The 24,705-nt window shown below is 36.3% G+C and overlaps 1 protein-coding gene across 1 annotated transcript in view; it reads left to right on the top strand.

Annotated features, from left to right (window-relative positions):
• Positions 1–24,705, top strand: part of LOC106492492 (collagen alpha-1(XIX) chain-like) — a 151,024-nt gene that overhangs the window by 112,453 nt on the left and 13,866 nt on the right. Inside the window, exons 14-16 of the mRNA XM_013952343.2 lie at positions 9,544–9,597; positions 10,299–10,334; positions 24,626–24,679. Of these exons, the coding sequence (XP_013807797.2) occupies positions 9,544–9,597; positions 10,299–10,334; positions 24,626–24,679 (144 nt within the window). The remainder of the gene's footprint in view (positions 1–9,543; positions 9,598–10,298; positions 10,335–24,625; positions 24,680–24,705) is intronic.

The raw sequence follows: 24,705 nt of genomic DNA, 5'->3' as shown, positions 1-24,705 counted from the left end.
GTGGATGAGAATGATTCCTATATGGATAATCTGCTGGAAAAGAGGGATTTTTAAAGGCAGAGGAAAGCTAGGCCTGGAGCCTTGATTTCTGAAAAAGAAAAATACACAGTTACCCACTGCTGGGTCATTCACTGCGCCATGTGGCTCATGCAGTTTTAGTTAAAGTTTCACTTCTCTCTTCTGCCTGATTTCACTGCCAGTTTAGTGAATTGATCTGGTCCATATTTGAGCTAGAGCATGAACCTAAGTATAAAAAACCTGTATAATCTTGGTCTTTGGATTCACATTCAAGCTTGAACCTGAGCTAACACTGTAGGCATGCCCAGTAATAATCCTTACTTCTGCCTGATACATTTTTTTAAATGGCAGAAGTAGGATGAGAGGGTAGAAAATCACAGTTTTATCAATGCAGTACTAAAATGGTGAACCAGCATGGTTTGAACAGAAAGATTTAAAAAAAGAAAATCAAGCCACCATTTTTCTTTATTTCCCTCCAGTCTCCTGCTTGACCTGGGTGGAGGTCAATCTGGGTTTAGTTGGCTCTCCAATTGCAAAATATTGCCAACAAAGGCAGAGAGCATCTCACAGAGGGATCTGAACTTGACTATCTAAATTTTGGGGGGAACAAATGACATTTTGACTGGAATTCTAGCGAATGACCAGATAAGGGATTTGGAAAAAGCGTTCAGCAAAGCTTATTCAGCAACCTTACCAAAAGAGTGAAAGGTTCATCTTTTGACACCAGTGTGCTGTGACAGACTAGCTGTGCTTATTAAAAATGCAGGCATGTATGCAGCTATTTGCATTGAGTTATAGATATAGTTTACAGTTTTTAAAACAAACTGCCTATTTATGACACTTTTGATGTCATCTGGCTTTTTATGCACACTGTAGCTGTAAGGTTTTTTTTTCCTATTCTAGGTTATTATAATTTAATACTAGATAAATCAGGCTATTTTGGGGTAACAGTGGATGTCCTACATAAGAAAATGTATCCTATGTACTGAGTTGAAACTATGTTTAGGTATTCAAAGAGGTATTCTCTTGTAGCCTGCCTGTCTGTAAAGGTGAACTGTATACTTCTGTCGTGCATACATATATGCTGACAGCATGGAAAAACACATCTGTTTTTCTTTCCATAGCTCTGGGGACATTTCTCTGTTGGTCTTACACGATCTCCTTTACTACATGGGATCTTGTTCCATAAACCTTTTAGGATGAGTAAGGAATACCAAGTATCTGGTGAACTCTAAAACATATTTGACATTGTGGCACTGTGAAAGTGTAAAATATCAAACCTTTATATTTTGAAATATTTAGCCAGCTCTTGTAATGTGTCAAAATAGGGCAGATTATCATCATGAGAACTGTTTTAAAAACATTTTTAAAGTAATATTACACAAACAATATAACACATTATATTATTTGAACCCACACGTAATTCCTTTTTAATAGCACTTAAATAAAATGCTTTGAATTCAGTTATCATGAGATAGCATGGAGATGCCAGTCATTAGGTTTAAATTCAAAGGATTGTGTATCATTGACTCTTGGTTGCTATCAGTGTCTCCCAACCAGTGTCTCTTTCCACATACAGAAATGTAACGTCTGATATTTCTGAAATAATGAAGTTAATCTGCTTACACTGGTGTAATCAGCAGTGTTGTATAAAGAAAGCCTAAAAACACATAAAGTCAGTGATATCGGCTGTTGGCAGCTGTTGTCTCACTGCCTGGGAGAGTGAGGGTTTCTGGATTTCCATACTCCCAACTGAAGGACTTGAAGATTAAGACTGAACATTTTGTCTTGCACAAATGGTAGAAATGTTTTTAAATCTATTTAAATCAAAATCAGGAAAGAAAGCGTTACAGAAAAAAAATTGTTTTGATTGTTGTTACTTTTTTTTCCCCAGCTGTACAGAAAGTTCATGCAAGGATGAAGTAGAATGACAAGATGGGAAGCCAAATCTAACTGGGAGACTGTCTTTATGTATTAATGAAGGGTTACTCAAAAGGTTTACTTCCTTCATCCCTAACTGATTGTGCTATCTGGTTCAGTTGATCTCATTCAGAGCAAGGTTTGGATGCAGGAACTGTGAATATATTTAACTGCTGTGCGCATCTCCCAGTTTATCACTGCATGAATCCGAGCCAAGATGTACATGCTGTATCCCAGCCTGGGACATTACTCAAAATCCATCTGACAGCGCAAATACTTAATATAAATACCAGTAATGCTGTTGCCATTGTTTTTGGCTTCTTAAGGAGTAGCTATAAATAACTTAAATTACCAGTGTAAATTACCTGTGGTATGTGTTCGCATTACCTCTGTAAGCAGCTGTTTACCTATATAATATAAACCGTCAGTTTGCTGGAGTAGTATCTCTGAGTTTTTTTCCCTTGAGATTTTTATAGCCTCCTGACATTAATAACGCTATAATTTTTATCACTATAACATGTGGTTCTTCCTGGACACACTGTCTGAAAGAAACCCCGATGCATATGATTACTTCTCCATCACGCTCATATTCCATATGAAATAAGGACACATTTGCAATGCAAATATTCATGAAACTATTTGTGGAATAAGATCTGTGTGATATGCATGCTATAGTCAGTTGAGTTGGAATTGAAATAAATTCTTAATCATTGAAATTCCTAGATTCCTTTTGTCATCAGGTCATTTTTTTTGGTCTGTGGTGTTGGTAGGAAAGCGGGATACTACCAATTAAATTTTTGCTGACATAAATAAAATCCTGTGGCATAAGTAAGTGAAAACAGAAAGTTTTATTTTATCTGTCAGCTTTGGTCATACATAGCTAGCAGATGAATAGAGTCTTTTTTGTAAATTGTAAAAAAAAAATCCCTAAGAAAAATCTGAAATGAAAATCTAGTGCATAATATCTATGCAGTTAAGCCAGCTGATTGACTAATTGAATATGTTTTCTTCTTCTACTGGGAAACATGATGCCCTAAGTGACTTTTTAAAAACTTTGTTATATAAAATACCGTTTTCTTTATATACCTCATGTCACAGGACAGACCTGTGAAGTTCAGTGAGCTATCAAATAAAAAGCAGTTTTTCAATGGAAAGAAGGTAAAATATACACTTTTATGCACTTTTAAAATATATACTTTTTATTCTTATGCTTGTGAGACAAGATGAAGAGAAATATGAGCATTTTCAAAAGGATCAAGTGTCTTGATGAAACAATAGTTTATCTTCACACCCTCATGGTCTGTGACTCTCTAATCTTGAAATCTCTTCATATTAGCATTGTAAAGAACTATTTTGATGGGAAGAGAGGAAGCCCATAGCTTGAAAGTATGCAATTGGTTATTGATCCTTAATTATACCTAGAGTTTGAGGATTCTGTTAGGAGCGCAAGTATAAGGAAATAGTAGGCATTGCTCAGACACCAGAAAATCCTAACAGTGGAGCAATTTAAAATTTTTGAATGACATTAACAAGAGAAGAGCAATGGCAATATTTAGAAGTACATGAGATATAAACTGAAAAATAATATGTTACTTGGAGTTTTGAAAATACTTTTCTAAAAAACTTATTCCAACCTATAAATATCAGTGTTCTACAGATGGCTTTGAAGCTGTTGTTTTAATTTAGATTGTAAGACAGTTCTGTGGATAAAATGTAGGTCTTCTGTATTACTCAGTTGAGTATTTCCAAGTTTTATTATGCAGTAGAGATTGTTGATTTGATCCATGATTTGATTCCACACAGTTGGTTACAATGTGTTGGATTGTTTACCTTATTTTCAGTACTTTAGATATCATGTGTTATAGAAGATTTTAAGCTGAGGTAAGATTGAACCAGTTTACTGTAATGCAGGGCAGGGAATTTCTGTCAAAACCTATCTGCAAGTAGGTTTGAAAATGCTTTCTGCATGCAGCAATAAAAATAATTGAAGATTATACCAACACTTTTCTTTTCCAAACAGTTCATTTTAGAATGAAAAATCTATTTTCAAAAGATCATGTCAGTCTTACAACATTATTCATCAACATGTATATGCGGTGTAGTATTCATTGCACAAGTAAACGCATTTGCAGTAGGCGACACCTGGCTTCTGTAGGAGCTGCTTGCATTCTTTGATTGGGGTACAGCTGATCTTAGCATTTTTTCCTTGTGAAGAGCACCTGCTGTCAGCTGCTGGTACATTTCACCTATTTTACCTACTTTCTGTGATGGTGTATAAACATTGGCTGCTCTCTGAGAAAAAACTCAATCGTTTTCTCAATGCTTGAACCTGCTGGAGTATATTAAATCAGAATTCATAAAATAAAGCATTAGGAAACAAAAGGCATATTTTCCTTGGAGACAACATTTAACGTAACACTAACCATTTTCCTAATGTTCCTGAGCTCTAGAAAGAGAGTTTTCATATTGATAATTTTATGCAAAAGTAACAATTAATTTATTTTGGTACTCTCTTCAGACCTTTCTGATCCAATTCATGTCTGGTGTTTTGATAAATATCCTGTCTCGGGGTGAGAGGTTAATGGACTTTTTAGATATTTTCCAGCTGTGGATAAGTAAGTTACTAATGACAGCTGAGAAAAGGCTGCAGGCCCTGTCTTCTAACACTACTGGTGAGGTTTGTGTTGCAGCTGATATCCATCTTTTCATCTCAGTAGTTTGTCTTCAATGAACTGCTAAACAGAATCCTGGCTCTTTAAGCCCTTGGTCCCCCTGGTTCTCCAGTCCATATGGAAACTCTTTAATCAAGTTCTCTGTTGCTAGACAGTGCAAACCTTGTAAGCTCTTTGTTTCCCTGAAAACTTACTCTACCTTTCTTGAGGCTTCTGGGTTGGCTCCCAAAGTAGCTTATTGTCAGTCTACTGCTGGAAGTCCTCCTTGAACCTTCTTGACCTGTCATTCAAATCCCCCTGTTTGGAGTGCAAACTTTCTATCACAGTGATTGGAAGCTGCTTGGTCTCAGCTGGAAAGGTGGCATTTAAACCCAGCTGAACATCACAGTGTCAAGATAGAAGCAATGGACAAGTTTGCAAAAAAATCTAGTTTACAGAAGCAGATTCCTTTAAATTACAGGATACTTTCCACATGCTGTGCAAGTACTAGCATATGTGTTTCTCTTTTAATATAACCTCTGTAGGTTATATGGGAATATTCATAAATGGTACTTACTTCATTCAAATTGTTATTGTCATTTAAGTGGCAGATTAGATGATATTCCCATAGGCTAGAAGCCTAAATAACTACATAGTGTAGTTTCTGAAATACTACAGGCATATGAGATATGGATTACAAATACAAGTAGCAAGCTATGAACCCTCTGTTCTCTTCATCATCTTTGCTTTTTGCTAGTGACAGTAGTAGTACTGGTTTGTGAATCATCAGGTTGTCACAAAAGAATTGTAGTTAAGGCTACTTGGCTTAGGGGAAAACGTTGTTCAAATCCCTTTTCTTTCAAAATCTTTGACTGTTCTAATCTTATCCAAATGACTGAAACCATAGGAACTGAAAAACTGTTTAGTTATTTGGCTGTAGTAATACCTGGCACTTCTTTTGAATGAATAAAATGTTCTCAAAGTTGGTAAGGAACATATTAATCAAATCACTAAGTAAAGTTATTTTTCTTTGCCATGGAACTCCAGAGCACAGTATGCTTCATATGAGACTGTCTCTGTTTTAAAGGGAAAATTCACATAATAAAGCTGTTGCCTTTTATGCCAATAGGTGGTGAGGCACCATTAATAAATCCCATAATTTGAACAATTCATGAAATCAAGACCTTTTTTAGAATTTTAAAACACAGTCATTTTTTAACTGTTGTCTTCTTTTCCTAATGCAGTTGGTTTGGTAGGCTGGCTGAGACTCCAATAAACTAATATTGGAGAAAAATCTAGTGAAAGATTTGTCAAAAATACAGTGTCAACCAATATGACGACTTCTCCTTTAAATTGCTTCCACCAGAAGAAATACATGGTTGTACAATAAGCCGGGGGAGAATTTAGATCTTATCTCTAATTTAGTTATGGTAAATCTCTTGATGGCAGGTGGCTGAATATTGCAGATAGAGTAAAATCTTACTGTTGAGGAAAAGAAGAGGCAAGGTGATGTTGTTAGAGGTACCCTCCGGATGTTCCCTTGTCAATGCTAAGAAGGGTAGTCCCTGTATTCCCTCATCTACACCAGGGAGAACATGCTAGGTCCCTCCCAATCACAGCAAACAGACAGACACCAATACAGCCAAAAGAGCAGATTTATTGTGGTGGTCCAAACTGTGGCGATAAGGTGCAGTGCTGTTCAGCATGTATCTCAAACAGCCCAAGTCACATGATTTGCTATCCCTTGCAGTGCCTTTTTCCCCTCCCAAGTTTTTCCCTGCTACCATCGTTATCCCCTTCCAAACAAAGAGCCTGCCCCTAGTTTACTCTTTACCCTGTTGGCCCCAATTTTGCTGACTTTACACCCATATTTTGTATTTGTGGTATACTTGTTGCAGTAATTTCTTCCTTGGTCAGCAATTCTGTTATGCTACTAACGCTGTCTTGTTAAATATAATGTTTCTCATTTTTGCCATTTCCCATGTTGTTATCTTGTTAATGTAGCTAGTGGTTGGGGTTGGCCTACTGCATGCATATCCTCTATGGAGTCCATAGAGGAACCTCAATGTAAGTTAATTTTGACCTATAGAGAGATCAAGCTGTAGTCTTTACAGAGGAGGAAAAGGTACCAGTTGAAGACTCTAAATAAAGAGGTATAATGAGTTCCTGAACTCACAAATGTGTATTATTGTGTTGCCCCATAAAAGCTAGAATTAGAACCAGATGGAATTCCCTAATTCATTTACACTTTGTTATAAGAGCTGCTGGAATTTTTATTCAGTTCTTGAAATTCTGGCAAATCTGATAATAGACTCCTTGGATCAATAGGAGTTAGTTTTGTTTTCAAAAGTGACCTCTTTCTCTCCTAAAACATTGCTGAAAATGATTCATTTAAATGAATAATTTAAAGCCTCACCTAAAATCACCCAAATTATATCTGTTGAGATAACCACATCGATTTTGAAGCATCCTGCTCTGGTCTCTGCCAGAGGCAGGATACTGTACTGTACTAGTACTAGAAGGGACTACAGATTTGACTTAGCAGAGGAATTCTTATTTCTTATGTCATTTCAGAGGCAGCCAGCAGCAACTAAATCTCTGAGCAGCTTTAGAAGGGTGACTGTAGGGAAGAACAGGGATGATATAGTACCAGATGTGTTTTTCCAGGCATTCACTATGTCTGGAACTTATTAATATAATTACATTTAAAAAAGATAAATAATATGTAGAACAAGATGTACTTCTAGTGGGATAACTTTTTAAGGATTTTTTTTTTCTGCCACTACTTCTCTATTTCTTGGGGATATAAACTGCAAATGAAAGCTAAGTCAAGTATTTTAAAATAAATGCATTGTATAAAAACCTTTCTGGGTTTTACAAAATCTTGCTTCAAATACAGTAAGGTTTGTTGTCAAACATGTAGTTTCCTGTTGTCCTTTTTATGTGAGTTTGACCCCTGTGGTCATCATCTCTGCAGTAACTGTCAAACTACATACCTCACCAGGGTGCACTGCAGGAACACTACAAAATCTATAAACATAGCATTTAGGAAAAAATGAAGTTCATAGTTTGACAGTGCATGGCTTGGGTTCGGTATCTTTTGTCTGCTCTTGTCCTTTCTATTCTCCCTCTGTGAGTTGCAGGGGGTTTTTTTTGTCTTCCTCTGTTTTTTCTCTTCTGTAAATATACGGCCACAGAACTTAAACTCAAACTTATTGTTCTACAGCTGATTCTCTAATATTTTTGATTCTGAACCAGATCCATACAATGGTGAGTAACATGGAAACTCTTGAGATACCTGAAAAATCCTGGAAATTGCTTTTCAGTATATGGAGTATTAGTGTTTTATGCACTCTTTCATAAGGAAGTGAAAAGTAAATTTTAGTAAATGGAGACAGTATTAAAACTAAGTCATAAATATGCAAATTTTAAAAGGAAAGCAATTTTTTGGCTTGTTTTTTGGATCCATCTGCCTATTACATTTTTTTAAGTTCAAACAGCAAAACTACTTCTGATTTAACTCTTACATTTTTGGCAAGCTTAATAAAGGACAAATCAAAGCTAAATCAGAGGTATTTACAACAACCACAAATTTAAGCCAAAGTGGGTACTTAAAATGCTCATATAGTTCTAAATGATGTTCCTTCCAGATGGTGAATTAATGTAATTTTAGCAGGAAGTGAAGTTGCACAAATATGCAGTATTTAGAACACTCACTGATTTAATGTTTCTGTACCCACCAAGGCACAGATGTTGCTTATCATTTTAGTGCCAGTTGTCTCTATCTTTCCAATTATTGCAAACTGAGGAACGCAGTTTGCAAGGGCAGAAAAGGGGCTGGGAAGAACTTCAGTTAGTAAACCCTAATTCAAATTCAGTCAGTCTTCTCTATCTTCAGCCCACTTAACCTCTGCAATAGTAACCATGGTGGCCTGCTTGTGGAGTATTTCATTATGACTTAGTGCTCTATTGCCTACGTTGGTTATCAGTTGGTTTCTAAGTAAAATGTTTTGACCTGTAGAGCTCTCTTTGACTTAGATTCTGTCCATAGTCTCCTTTGGCATGTCTCTAAAGCAGTGATCAGAGGGAATACATAAGACAGATCTCTTGGCCTAAACAAAAAGTAATTCCTGGTAGATTGTTTCAGCATCAGAACTACGTTCATTCCTTACTGCAGAATGGCTTGAATTTACTGGGTATGTTTCAAAACCTCTCCCTTTTGCATGTATTTTGCAGCAAGGAGAAAACAGCAGGGATCATTCGGTAATGATGAGGGTATTTCTTTTTTGAGTACTTGTGGTGAGACATGTTGGTGGAATTGCTGTATTGTGGAATTGCTGCATTCTTAATGTAAAAAACTAAGCAACATTTTCTGCTTCTCCAGCTGAAGGCAGAACTGAGGAGCGAGGTGTGAAGGCCTTGATTATTTCTGTCTAATTCCCTTTTCAAACACTGGAGTGAATCAGAGTGCCGGAGGAGGTGGCAGTGGCTGTGAGCTACACCCTGCTGAAATACACCAGCTCAGCACTGGCAACTGCAGTACACAATCCACTACGTTCTCTGTCCATCTCCCTATTTCCCTATTTTAACAGTGTTTAAGAGAATGAAGTGTAGGACTAGCATTCCTTTTTCATTCTGGTTGAACATGCAAGATACATACCTAGTGGGACTGCAAAGAAACTTTCCATTTCTGTGTGCTCCTTGGCATAATAGCACACAAAAGACTAGATGTTTGGCTTTGTAGATTTAATTATGTGTTGAGACACATGCGGTCTTGGATAGATGTTTCTCTGCTCACAAAATAATGGAAAAATAGTTAAGTTATGGTAGTACTCATACTATGCTAATATTTTAAGACTTACTTGGTTAGTATATGCTAATTCACAGCAGTACAGAATTTTGTCCAACACTTTTCATCGTTAACAACAAATATACATTCTTCTTCTTTGCACAGGGACTAAAAGGTGATCCTGGTAATCCTGGTGTGGCTGGTCCTAAAGGAGAAAAGGTACTTATTGCCTGCAAAGATGCATGCATACGTGTGTGTGCATGACATATCTTCAGTACTTGCACATTGCCTTAGCTACGTGTATGCAAGGAACACCTACTGCTGACATTTGTCTCATTTAAGGGTTGAGGAATATAAATACAGCATAGCTGTAAATGCAGAAGGCAAGTACTGTTATCACCACAGAAAGAGAGAGAATCTCCTTTTCAGAGGAATTCAGAGCAGGAACATAACTTAAATGTTTTGAATTGGTCTCTGCATACTCTGATTTGTTCCCACTGACTGAACCTGAAGGTCTCACAGCAAGATTCAAACTTCAATTATCTAATTCTGTGAACATTTACATATTCAGATGTCTTTACATGTGTGAGCAGTTGCACTAACTTCAGTGGCCATCTTATGCATGAAAGCTGCAGCTTATAATTTCACATAAGCAAATGTGTTTGCAGGATTGCTTTTTTAAACTGTGATTCATTTCTGCAGAGGTCTGCCTTTTTTCTTCTGTTTAACCTGTGGTGAACAGTTCACATCTATGCTATTATTGAAAAAAATATTACTTACATATTTTCATAATTAGAGCATGCAGCTGATGACTATACTGTCTTTACTTATGTTATGGCTCATATCTTCTTAAATGCATAGAGGTTAAAAATGTATAACTAAAGAGACTGCTGATTTCTCTATCCTCTTTTTTTCACTAGGGAGATGCAGGACCTCCAGGACCAACTGCCATAAGTGTAAGTATCCATAAAACAAAAACAAAAGAAAGGAAAACACTTAGAAATGTGGCAGCTTTTACTTATTTGCAATGCAAATGCTTTCATTATTAAATAAAAGAGCCAAGTTGCTCTCTTTAAAATGCCTCTACATTTTCAAATTTAATTGGGAAGCAGAGAAAAGGGAACTATATAAATATGCAGGAAAAAAAAGCATATTTAAAATATTATGTTTCCCATCAAACACTATCAGGAATAGTCTTTTTTGTTCTGCTTATAGATAACAGACCATCTAAAGTGAGAGAAGTCACTTGGTACTTTTACTGAAAACATACCTCTGTAAAAGCTTGCAGTGCTAATTCATGTTTTTAATATATTGTAAATATTCTATTTTCTGGTTATTTTATTAAATAGTTAGTTATGATTGCAATATCATGTGTATGACACAGTATTATATATCTAGCATCAGAATGTTTAAATTTGTCAGAAAGTTAAAGGCTAATCTTTATACACACAACTGCAGTAGCTGGTTATGAAATTTCCCTGTAGTAAATTCCTTGTGGTGAAATTGCATATGGTGGAATTGTACATGTAGTTTTGATAACTGCAAAACAAAACAGTTAAGAACACCAGCTTCATAGTTCCAAAAATCATGCTCACTGGATCTCAGTCAAGACTGAGTACTAATCATCAGAGCCACTATTTCCACTGATATCAGTGATGTCATCCTCTCCCAGCCTGAAACACAGGAGCTACCCGTTCCCTATTGTAGTTCACATCACAGCCATCCGCATCCTATTCTGCAAATGTGACACTTAAATGTATTGAAGATAGTAAAGAGGGGGGAAATAAAAATAAAAAATAAAAAATAAAACTAGTATAGTAGCCCTAGAGTATGCTTGAGATCAGCAGCGCCAAAGTCCCAAACACTACGGAATGAAGTGGATTAAGAGCTGATCAGTAAGAGGATAATGAGGAAATTAATTCTCCCTCAACTGTGGTTCTCTAAGCAAATACAGTGGTAATATGGCATATACTCAATATCAAAGATGAGAGCTGCTCCCATAAGAATTATTTGGGTGGGTGGGATCAGACTAGTGGGATGGAGGTTCACATGCTTTCTGCAGCTGAGCTCCATGCCACAATGTTTGTAGACAGACTTGAGGATTTCTGTGATAGCTAGTCTTGGAATAACAATTCTTGTTCTTCCCAACCTCTTACAGCTAGTGATCACTTCATGTAATTAAGAGTTTATATCACCATATCTTCTTTTAATTACGTCTGATGTAACCATACACTCTTGCTATTTATATCATCATCTGTTCCATTATGAAGGTAGACCATGACTTTTTTATTAGTTATCATTATTAGTTATAGTTATATTAGTTATCATTAGTTATCCTAACAGTATTTCCATTTCACCCTCAATATCAGATACTGGTTTGACTGTGATAAAGTGATAAAAACAGGAATTTACATATCTAAATCCTATTCCCGAGGAGGGGGTGAAGTCTCCATTCTCTACGGAGTACATAACAAAATATTTTGAACCAGGAGCATGATTTCTGCTTTTAGGTGCAAAACATATGCCAAAATCTTTGATCATGCATTTTTTAGCCACTATAGTTAGATGGTCATGATATAAGTTAATTTTTTTACCAGTTCATGAAAACTATGAAAAATGTTTTTACTTCATATAATAATATCTGTGTAAATTTCAAAAAATGTTCTAAAATTGTGGACACTGAATAACTATCTTCCTGTCTGAACCAGGCGATTGTAGCATCTTAGGGAGAAATTAGCTGCAGTCACACAACTATTTGAGAACTTATAGGTTAAAGCTTGGAAATTAACCAAGGTACCATAAAACTCTGTGAGAAATATAATTTGATTGTCTTTGATGAAACACCTCATACACTTCTGGTTCCTTGCATTAAATTATTATGCTACTGATAATACAAATAATTAAAATAATTGTAATAGCAGCCTAATTATACACCATTTAAGATTTGCCTGATTTAAAGAAGAAATGTCTAATAATAGTTGAGGATGACACTGATCAGTATGAAGCATTCTCTGTCAGAAAAAGAGATTGCAAAATTCTTTTCACACAATGGTTTGTCCAGTAGAAAACCTGTAGAATTATGTGTTTACATGTGGAGGTCTTGCCACCTATACAATCTTGTTATCTTATATAATGACCTTATATAATGAATGCATAACAGATATCAGAAAGAAAAAAAAGTGTAACATCAATAATGATGAAAAATCACTTTCTAAATTCTTACAAAGAACAATATTTCACTAATTTAGTTTCTCTTGTTGATTCTACAATTCTAAAAAAAAAAAAAGAATAGACAGGTACCTACCTTTCGTCTTCATAAAAAAAGTTGATGACCAGAAAGCATTCTGCAGTCTCTGTGTATCAGACTTAGGAAATCTTGCAAGTTCTGTTATTAATTCAGTTAGCATGTCATTCCCTTTCTGTAACCTACCTCAGAAAAGAATATGTGAGGTCATACATGATGATTAGTTGTCTTTCAGGTATCAAGAACAAATTTTCTGAGCATGGATCTAACACATTTTCTTTATGAGGATCTGATACCCGTGCACCAGTAAGAAAATCTAAATAGTTTCTTGGCCTGTGTATTTGTTGAATTCTGGCTAGATATTGCCATATAGATGAGAGAAGGTGGTTTTAATTTACTTGCAATAATCTGAAGTGCCCCAAGCATGTACAAAGCTTAAGACAAATGCTCCCCAAAACTCTCCAGGGCAAGATTTGCTTTATAAAAGTGGTAAGTTCTGTCTGAATCCAAGTAATTTTGTCCACAAAATAAAATGAAAAGACCTCCCAGTAAGGACATTTAGGTGAAGGCAATTGAGAATGATGCAAAACAGCAAGATAGAAATGCAAAGAAACATAACTCCTGAATTCCCAAGCTGTAGCTCCACAGCATGACCAGCTCTTCCCCCAGAGTCAGCGTTTATGAACTAAATCTATATTATCCATATTGCCTATGTAATCCTACACAATATTCATAAGAACAATAGTTCTTATTCATACTGTTATTGATTATTCTGTTTTTTTTCATTCTCTTCATTTCCAAGAGCATGGCAACAAGGATTTCCATCAGGTCTGACAAACATTGAAGGATATAACCAGAAATCCATTCAGTAAAAATAAGTTCTATTCTAAGATTCCAAAATTAGATCAGCATAGTTTATTGTATTCAGTTTGGGATTAGGAAATCCAAATATCCAGTATCTTGATTTCCAAGTGATAAAGTAGTAGTGTCCCAAGATCGGTGTCTGTTTGCTAAAGTTCATGCCTTACTGAAGATAAACAGGGCCCATTATGCCCTTAGCAGCTCTTTAACATACAGTCAAAATACATGTTGAAATCATTGATGGTAAAGTATATTTATTAAACAGCCTGTGATTCTAGGGCTGTTACTGCACTAGGTGGCTTAGAGTAGATCATGCTTCAAATAGATTCTTACAGGCCTTGAAGGGATCACTGGAATAGAAATATGATATTTCTGAGGATAAGACACAGGAAAAAGAATGGAGGTTATCTATTTTCTGTGCATTATAGGACCACAGTATGGTCCTTGTAAATATTTACTGTGTAAATGACAGAAAAATGCCTAGGTCTGTTCTGACAGCAGCACCTGGGTATGTTAGGCCTGTTTCTAGAAGATCTGAATGCATATTGTTGCACTGTTTTCAGTTGTTAATGTGGGCACTTGGCTTTTCTAAAAGTCATATTCAAAGGTTAGTAACTCACCACTTAAAATCAGAAGCTGCTTTTGAATCGACTGAATCTGCTCTTTCTGTATCTTAAATGCTACATATTAATAAAAGGGACTGTCAAAGATTTAAATTTCTTTGATTATAAAACAATGTGCAAATGTTTCAGATCAGTTGATTCAGGCACAGCAAGATGGCACTGTGTTGATACAGCCACTGATGTTTGTCTTCACTCGTTGTAGATGGAAATATTTAGATTGTGCAAAAACTGATGTGAGTCTTCAGAGAGATGTTAGTACCCAAAGTACTGAAACATTTTTGTGTGGCTGTTAACTGAGGGAAGAGACAAGCATGAGGGTGAATTAGTTTAGCAATTTGAAGACAGATTACAACATTGTGGGAATATATGGCCCAGCGGGAAGTCTCTCTGCCACTGTAAATAGTCATAGATTTCTGTTGGCTAGAACTAAAAGAATATGAATGACATGAATTGATGGTGGTTAGGGAAAAATCCAGTCTTCAGAGTTTGCTTATTTGTGTGACTTCTGTGTCATTGTGACTTTTATGATACATAATCCTAAAGGGAAGATATCTTATCTTGCCATAAATAAATAATAGGTCAGATAATATCATGGTTAATATGTCACTGAATGAGAGCTTATTATGTCAGGACCATTCATGTTGTTACAGCCAAAATGTGACATCAGTGTTTCAGTTATGAGTCTAGTTAAATCAAGAGTTTTAAAATCTTCCATTTATTTGGGCTCATGCATAATGTCATAAATTTATCCTATACTTGGAATCATTTTTAATTTGTCCTAGTGAGAAAATTATTTTTTTCTTTTTATAGAAACACAAAATGAATTATTATGTTGGGAAGAGAGAGAAGTGAAAATAATGATGCACTAATGTTGTTAGAGCTAACTCCAAAATAACTTGATATCGCTATCCAGGTTTGGAGAGGGAGGGAATATTTAAAGGGACTTGCTTGTGCTCATACTGGAAAGCTGGGCGTGGGTCATCTACCCTCCACCCCAGTGCAGGGGGTGTAGTGAGACAAGTGGGAAATGATGCCATTGCAAAACTCTGCTTCCCTGTGCCACTCTTCCACTCATATTTCTACAGAAATCATACACCAATGAAATAAACTGGGGAAGGTCCAACATTTACACTCGTCCCAGTATAAACTAGTGCTGTGCAGGTGTAGAGATGAAGAAAGTTTCAGCCTGCTCATTAGGCCACAGCTCCTGCTCCCCCACTATTTTTTTGGAAACGGGCATTCCCCGCATAGGCGCACAGGCCCTTTCCAACTGCTGGCCCACTTGCGGGGTGCAGGGAGGCAGCAAGAGCCTGCAGCCTCGTGCAGGGCCAGGGCATTGTCCCCAGGCACCGGCCATCCTATAGGGGTGTCCTCCTCACCAGGGCACTGAACGTGACAAAACGGCTGAGACTGCCTCCGCAGGGAGTCCCCGACAACTGGTGGTGGTCCTGGAGTCCATGGAGAGTTGTCCACAGGTCATCTACAGAAGCATCTAGCGGTAAACAGTAGAAACTCCCTTTCTTCATTTGTCTGTTCTAATGGTACCTGTGAAAATCTAAAGGGTGTCAGTGAATTGCATGTCTAAAAGAGTTCGGGAATTGCTGAGGCGGGTAAATCCTGTGCTGCTCAGAAACGTAACAACGCTATCTGGACACCAACATGAAACAGAATAAAAATCCAGAAGAGAACGAAGTTTTGATACTTGGAGGAAAAATCTACCTGTGTTTTAGAAAGTGTTCAACTGACAGATACAACCATTGTAGTTTCTTTAATGTGTAAGGGATACTCACAGGTAGTATGTATGGCAGAACTCATGAATTCCCTGCAGCTGTAACAAACTGTCACGTGAATGAGCACATGCCAAACTATATAAAAGGGGAAATAATACTACTGCTTTTGGAGATACAGAAATGATTTAATCTGTTTGAAATGCAAATTTCATAGCTCAGAAATGCGTTGCTCTGGCAAAACCTTAGTGCTCTGAATAACCTTGTCCAGTTTGATATAATTTAACAGAACAGCTCTACCAGAATCCTTGAGCATGCATGCTTAATAAAACTTTTTGCTTGTAGCAATAGCAAAGAAGTCAGAAAGAAATTGTTAAGTAGAAACCTCACCATGTATTTCTGAAGTTAACAGAACTGGAATTAGAATTTGCAGCCCGTGTCTTTCTTTATATTTCTTTAAGGCAGATATGGAAAGTCTTGTTAACATAATTTCATCTTTCTTAAATGATAAAATCAGGAAAAAAAAAGAAACAGCATTGTAATGCAAAATACACTAAGCTGCAAAAAGAAATGTATGAAAAAAATATAGGCTCTATGTAGAATCTTGTTGAAGTTAGTAATCACAAGAAGTTTTAAGTATATTTGTTTGATTCATACATTATTCATACAAATACACTTGACTGTCTCTGATCGCTAACTTTGACACATATGTACATATTTGAGCACTTTTAATAAAGATATAAAGTTTTTTGTATGTTTCCATGGAGTCAGTTGCACTACATGAGTCAAGATATATGTATGTATTTTCTGTCCTCAGTTATGGGAGTAGTCCAAAGTCGAGATTGATACTCATCCTTTATTTATGCTGCCTTTCATTTCTTTGGTATTTTAACTTTCTGGATTACTCTGTAAGTTCCAGATCTCACTTTTTAGTATTTTCAAATGTGTTATAGTGCACATTAGGAATATATTTTGAACTTGTCTCTCTAATTATACAATTGTATCCAATTTACGCAGGAATATGTATACTATTTTTAAGTCTTTAAATGTTTACATTCCCTGTAAATTGTACTGTTATGAAGGACCCTTCAGAGAATAAACACAGGGGATTATACTGTTCCGTTGTGCAGTTTTGTCAAAATATGGAATTTAGTTTAAGAAGCCAGCGACTGTTTTTTGAAGTGACACAGTTGTCTAAGCTGCTCGCTCGCTCTCTCTGGCATCCACAGCTTAAGCCTGTGCATATCGTGTCAGAAGAGTGACAGGTGAGGGAAGGTAGTGCAGCAATCTCTCTTGTAAAATATATGAAAAGTATTTCTCTTGACACTTGATATGCTGCTTTTAGTTCCTGAGGAAAACGAGTGTCCGTCTGTATGTTCCTGTGAACCTATCCCTTTCAGGAGTTATAAAATACTCATCCAGATGGCACCAAGTGTTTACGCAGAGGCCAAGGCTTAAGTCAGTCACAGACAGACATACCCAAGACTTGCTTACTAAACAGATAATTGAAATGTTGGCTCCCAGGTCTGGTTAGATGAAGCCAAAGGAAGCTCGCACACGAAAGCAGCGGAGCGCAGTGTGCGGGAGGAAGTTGCAGATTCAGGCCCAGGCAAGCTCCATGGTCACTTTTGGCTGTTCCCCCAGTAAACAAACAGCAGCAGCAGATTATGCAGCTCTCGTGTGGTGGTTTCTATAAGTGTTTGTGTAAAGCTAAAATCGTAATTCATTTTCTGCAGTATTGCTTAGAAAATACTTTCACAGATTCATGTTATGTAATACTTACAGTGTAATTATTTGGCATTTATACTGAACTCGGAAGGGGTAACATATGCTGTCCGTATGTTTTTACTGTTGTAATGGGTAACAGTATTTCAGATGTTCTCCCTGAAAAATCAAGTGCCGGGTTTTGCCTGTCTTGGCTCACGCAAACGATTTCTTTCCTATGCAACACTGAAAAATAAGATATGTCCTGTGGATAGCTTCTGTTACTTAAAAAGGGGTAGCCCCATTAGTAGGGGTCTCAGCTACTATTATCCTCTCATTCTTTTTGCGTAGTGATGTAAAGTGAGGGCGAGAGGCATACTAGTTAACTAAAGAGAGTACAAACAGAAAATTATTTTATATTTTCATTCTAAATCTTGTATTTTCATATATATCCCTCTAAGAAGAAGCTAAATTTTAACTATGTGAGCTTTTTAATGGAAACTGTATTAATTTCATGAAAATATTGAACAGTTCTGTTCTTTTGCATTAGCTATCATGATCTTTAACTGTCACAGTAGAACTTGACTTTTTTTTTAATGCTTTTTAAGTATGGAGGCAGATCCTGTCAAGGTAACCGTTTAGTGAAATAGAAGATGTTCCAGAATATTCAGTCCTTTTTTTAATCTTCTTTATGCAAATAAGATTCATGTCTTGGCCTAACAGAAGATTTATGTTTTTCAATAATTTGCAGTCTGCAAAATTGGCATGAATATGATTTATATGTCCTTCATTAGAAGAATGATTTAAGAGGTTCTCTATACTTTTTTATTAAAAGCAGGCATCATGTAAAGAATCATTTCAAATGAATTTAAATTATACTTTTTTCACTTAGAAAATAAACCCATGTCTAGTAAAGGTGCTGGATTCATAAAGTATGAACTTCTGTGAAATTACTCTTCCAGTTTCTCTTTGAAATGATTGTCTCTGAAGTAAATTAAAACAAATTTCAAGTTGAGTTACCAGAGAGAGATGTAGATATGACCAAACCCGAAGAAAAATGAGATTAGTGAGAAATCTATTTTCTGTTTGCTTCAGTAATATATTATCATGAAAATGTAGCTGATCACATTTTCATGCAATCTGAAATATTTATTGCTAAATGCTGTCTTTTTTCGCACTGAAGTGAATGTGTTGGCAGCAGTTCTGAAAGCAGAAGACGTAGCCTATTCCACTTCAAACTCAAGAGCAAAACAGTCTGATTGTTGCAGTAGTGACAAACCCCTCAAACAGGGGGTCCAAATCTTTCAACGCACCAACCCCATTTACTTCAGTGGGGATGTGAGTGGGACCAGATCACATTAGGAAATGCTGAAGATGTGGATATTTGAAAGAAGTGTTTGTCAAATTTCCCTCACTAAAATGGTAATACAGTAACAAATTGAGCATTCGTTTGTGAATTTCCTGTGACATTTTTTGCATTTTAGCAAAATTCTGTAACAGCAAAGTGTGTCTACAGGCTCTGTGGGTTTCTGTGTGCGTAGTGATGGGCAATCTTGTGGTTGAGAAGAGGAAAGAGTAATAGTCATATTTAAGATCTATCTTTTCCTCACCCACCCATTTGGGCTACTTAAAAGAGGACAGTGGGATACAGGAAAGAGACTGCCTTGAAGATACCTGGCAAGCCAACACTGTAGTGACCTTGACTTTGGGTAAGGTATTTATATTTTGACTTCTTTGCTTGCTGAGGATAATCCCCATTCTTAAAAGAGAGGAAGCCACAGATTTCCCTGCAATATGGTGGAAACAGGCCAGAGAGGGAAATATCCTCAACATATGTTAGAAGGTTCACAATGAAAATTGTGACCTGCACAGTAAAATTTATTGCCTGGTAACACCTCCAGAGGAGCAGATGAATTTAAGGCATAACTAAACTGCATCTTGATGCATCTTGTCTGTTTTCGTGCATCCCTGGGGCATCCTTGCATGAGTGCAGCAACAGCAACCCTGTCCATGCTTTATGCAGTATTTGGCAGACTGGGGAATGCTCTGTGATTTCTCAGGCTGCAGCTGTTTACTGTGATCCCACATGATATTGCTTTAGGATTCTTCTTGAAATCAGTGGTTGCTTTTTACCTGACTATTGATTAGTGTGATCTGTACTTGTGGAGTTTACAGAGGGAACGTTATATACCTGATTCATCAGTGTGCCAAAACTTTCCTTTATACTAGTGAGAACTGTGCATTGAATAGCTAGGTCAAGTCTCTGCAGTGGGAATCGCCCAGCAATTCACTTATAAAAGAAAATTCTACTGTTGATTTTCTTATGTACTGTTTCAGTAGAACTATACCGCTCTGTTTATAAACATATAATTTCCAAACTGCTTTGCCAAATACTATGACAGATGAGTCTTTTTAAAATAGCAAGTTGTAAAAATCACATATTCAGATAGCAAAAAATGACCTGTTCTTACATTGCCACAAGAAATGTTTCTGCATAGCTAATTTAGGCTTTGTCTGTGTCTTTGCTTGACTTACCTCAGTAAACTTCATTCACTTTCTCCCTGTCTAGTAGCATTTATTCCATAAAAATCAAGGTCATATGTGAGCCTGAATTCATAGTGAGGAAAAAAATGGATGAAATCAGTTTCATGTATGGGAGATGATAGAAAAAAAATCTATAAAGGTCTATGATGAAATATTTTTTGTGCCTTAATGAGACCTTTTGTATTACAATTAGCATTTGCATTATATATCTAATTTGTGTTGAGAAGGAAAGGCTGTTGTGTTCAGTATCTATTTCAGCAACACTATCTAGCAGTGCAAAAAGCAGCTGTCTAGCCTTCTGTTTCAAAAACTATCATTACTTTTGAAGTAACTTTCAGAATACTAAAAATATACTTACTTGTATAATACTTGTTGAATATGCTTTTGGCATCAGCTGTAAGCTTCCGGGGGAAGTAATAGGAATAACAACTTTAAGTGACTTCACTCTTCCACTTCAGCGGTTTTGTTTTTTTTAATTGACCAAGAGGTCATGATAAATGCTCTGCTTTTGTTCAGAGTGTGTTCTTAGGCAGTTACTTTGAACTATTAAATTATGAACCAAGTCTCCACAGTGTCTCTGTAGACATTTGTCTTCATGTAACAGGTAATTAATTTTTTTTTGTATCTGTATGGTCACATGACAGGATTTTAGCCCTTCTCCTGTAGTGCACAGCTCTGATACTTACATGCCAGCTAGTACACTTTAAACTGATACCTTATGAAACTTAAAACAGTTTAACTGGCTGGACTGTTAGTTGATATTTATATCAGCTACCTTCCAAACACATTTCACTTCTTCCATCTCAAGTTTAGTAACTCTCATAAGGTTGTATCTCCAGTTACTTGCCAAAAATGTTAACCTAGAGCACGTTGTCTGCAAATTTTGATAATCATTTTGTATTGTCAAAGATTAAGATGGTTAAGATGGTCAACAAAGCATATATCTAATTATTTCATAATAGTCCTGACATTTTTATGATGTTATAACTACCTAATAGTTTATTTGCTACAGATATTTACAATACGAGATGCAAATTATTTTAAAACCTCACTTATTCTACTGTAACATTTTTTGAATTTACCACTTTTTCCCCATTCCTTAGACTAAACCTTAGTCTAAGTTTTGATCATCATTTTGTTTAAATATCTGTGAGCTTGCGCTTCCAGGAATGCCTGCTTTTTCTTTATCTGACTTCACAACCAGTATATTTTCCTTTGCCCAAACTTCTCATTACAGTTTACTTCTTCATAAAGGAATTCACAAGTTTCCACTCTCAGCTTCATTTTCAAGATTGTACAACCCTGTGTTTGGCTGTAGATCATGTTTTGTCTCTTTTTGTAGCCCTTCTCACTCACTGCAATCTTCCTAAGTTTCAGGTGCACCTGAGCCCACCTCCAGCTCACTGGCTTTTCCCCCAAAGCTGCGCATTAATGTTTGAAACATATTTCCACTTCATGTTCATCAAGCTTCTTCAGGCACATAACTCCAAGGGGTTACCTGACCAAAGAAAGACACAGGCAATAAAGACTACATATGTTATTTTAATTCGCTTCTCCACAAAGTACTTAGAAGGGCATCATCTTCCAATCTCAAAGGTGGCCTGACAGAGTCAGGAAAATCCCATGTATATTAGGCCGTCTCTGTAAGGATGCCTTATATTTTCCTGTCCAGCTGATGCCACTGGAATAGTGCTGTTCTTATATCTCCTTTTGCCTTGTGCTATTCCTACACCTCCTTTTGCCTCATTGCCATCCCCATGCCATTGCCAGTACAAAACTACCTGAGTAAAAACTGACGCATAATGGATCCTTTTAATTGCTTTGGATGTTACCACTCATGTTTACGTGGGAAAGTAGTACACATGAAATAGTTTGCCTTTGGATATAAAGATTTTCAACACAATCGGCAGTATATTCCGTAAAGCCATATGACAGCATATATTCTATTTCTTTCTCTTTCCATCTGTGGTGGTGGGAAGTTCTTTTGAGGGGTTTTGTCCGCCAGCTGTGCCTTCTATAATTCAAGGAAGTGGAGAATCTGATCGTTGATCTCCAGAAGTTAAATAGAGAAAAGACTAAGTAGATACTTTGGTCTGCCTTCTTACAAATACATACTCCTTTTCTGTGATGAACTTTTTAGCTCATTGCCAAGTTTTATAGTCATTTAACTGGTGATGTTTTACTTACCCCTTAAGAGAGATTTTGCTGTTGAAAAGGTTTTTCTTTCATTCTTTCTGCAGGTTTCTTTGGGCAGTGATTAAAGGTTGTGGTTAGTTTTATCAAGGATCTCATTCAGTGAATGGTGAATAGTGATGGTGTTGCTAATTCATTACCATTGCTAGGTTATTACAGTTTTACAGCTGTGTTAGTTAACATGGTCCATGTTGTCCTATCACTTTTTAAACCAAAGATCCCTCTGAAATTAGTGTGAACTTTTACCTCAATTTCAATGTCAGGATATGGCTCCTTGTACAGTGCAGTCCTCCCTGCCTAGTTACCAATTGTAAGCAGCTCTCCTCCCTTTCCTTGAAGATAAACCTTCTTATCTGGTTCCTTTTTCTTGACAATAATATTATAGAGAGAGAAGAAAAAGAATAAAAGTCTAGAATAAAAAAAGTTGCCTATTAATTATCATTTTTGTGCAGATATATTTTTGTAGAATTCTTATCTCCTTGGAACCTCATTGTACAGATATGTGAGGCTAAGTATTTTCGCCTTCATAAAACAAACGTTGCAGAGTTTCATCTCATTCGCCTACATCAAATTGTCACTAAAAATGAAATATTAACAAAACAAAACTCCACCTCTTCCTGAATTCCCAGAATTTCTCCACAAAGATAGAATATTGATAATAGTTAGGCAGTGAGAATTCTTAGCAAATTTTCAAACTACCTTGGAGAGAAAAAAATAAGATTTACTGAGCTCATATTCACATATTGCTTTATAAGCAATGTATAAGCTACATAACTGCACTGTAATTAACATACTATGATTTATTGAACACAGTATGGTTTTCATTGTCATACATATTCTAGCTGCATAAACTTTGGGAAAAATAAAGGAAATAAAAAGTATGCAGCAGTTTTGTAAAAGATCCTATATCTTACCTCATTAACATTATAAATAGAAGTGAAAGAAGAAATGCTTTGTAGTGAAATAATATCTGAGGTATTCTTCTAGTTTCAGTAGTTGAAGGTGGAGAAATGATAAGAAAAACTCTTGAACTGAGTACTTTTATTTAAAATTGAAGCCAGACTTCATTTTAATCAAGTGATAATGTCACTTGAAGCAGGCAATTTTGACATGATCACATTACTTTCTCAAGTTTATCGTGGGAATTAGAGATCATAAAGTTTTTGAAGTTCATTTTTGGAAATCTGGACTTTTTTGTTAAAATATGATTCTTATGGGGCCTCAGTTTATCCTTATTGGGGCAATAGAGTACGGATGCATACCTGATTCTAAATAAGGAGTTCAGAATTTCACCAGACGTATAAGTAGAGCTGAAGTAATAACTGGATCTGAGAAGTTTAAATGATTAAGAAATTAATATTTCAAACTGTTGTTAAATAAACTAAAATTATTTTTGTCATACCCTATAAGAGTATGCAATATTGCACTGATTTTTTTTTAAATTATGCAAAGTAGAACAGTTCTGTATTCTTTGCTGATTATATCAAAGCTCATTTCATACTTTTTATGACTAAAATGGAAATTGGATAGCTTCCCCAAAGTCATTTTAAGAAGTATTTATGTTTCAGATGACTGCTAAAGCAAGAGGGGCATTGTTCCAAGCACAAAGCTGTTACTTGATGGCTTTATGATTATATTGTATGTTAATCAGATATAAAATTAAAGCCTCAAAGCCTCAAAAACAGTCTCTGATTCTGTGACTGGAAGGACAGATCCTTGCACTGAGTTTGAAAGGAAGGCTCGGAAGTAGAGTGCATATTGAGATACCCAAAGCTCCTGTGCCTGGTCAGGGGAGAGAGCAAAGAGGGGGCTCACAGGGTTTTGGAAAGCCCAGCCGGGCACACTGGGAAGACTGCAGAGAGCTGATTCTGACAATAGAGTAAGCGTAAGGCCTTCTGCTATATTTAGGCCACGTGGGCATGCCCCCTTCCTTTCCCCTTTCCCTCCATTGCCTATATTTGAATTTGAGTTGTAGAGTAAGTTGTCATTCATTTAATATAGCTTGTCTATTTTCTTAGGGCATCTTAACTTGAGAAGATAAGTAACTGTTCATATAAAACCGTAGCTAATTATATTTATAACTATGCTTAAGTAGTGCTGACTTACCTCTTCTTTTCCAAGTGATTCAGTCTTTACAGGGAGGAATGTGATTAATAATTACTGTTCATATTTTTTCCACTCTTCAGTATAACATCACCCTGAAAGAGATTATTATGGATAACCTATTTTTATTATTGGAAATAAATGCTTTGTCTTGACATCTGGCTCTTTGGCATAGTCTCACTTGTATAGAATAATGCAGGCTGAAAATAGCATTGAATGTTATATTTGTTTAATGTTTGTGTTTTCAGGGTTTGCCAGGATTGGAGGGTCCCCAAGGTCCACCTGGCAAAGAAGGTCAAAGGGTGAGTAAACTCCGTGAACAACTGGC

The sequence above is a fragment of the Apteryx mantelli genome, chromosome 3 (assembly GCF_036417845.1).
Source record: "Apteryx mantelli isolate bAptMan1 chromosome 3, bAptMan1.hap1, whole genome shotgun sequence".
In the NCBI taxonomy this organism is placed as follows: Eukaryota; Metazoa; Chordata; class Aves; order Apterygiformes; family Apterygidae; genus Apteryx; species Apteryx mantelli.
Note: the sequence above shows the minus strand (reverse complement) of the source record. Positions and strands in the feature narration are given on the sequence as shown.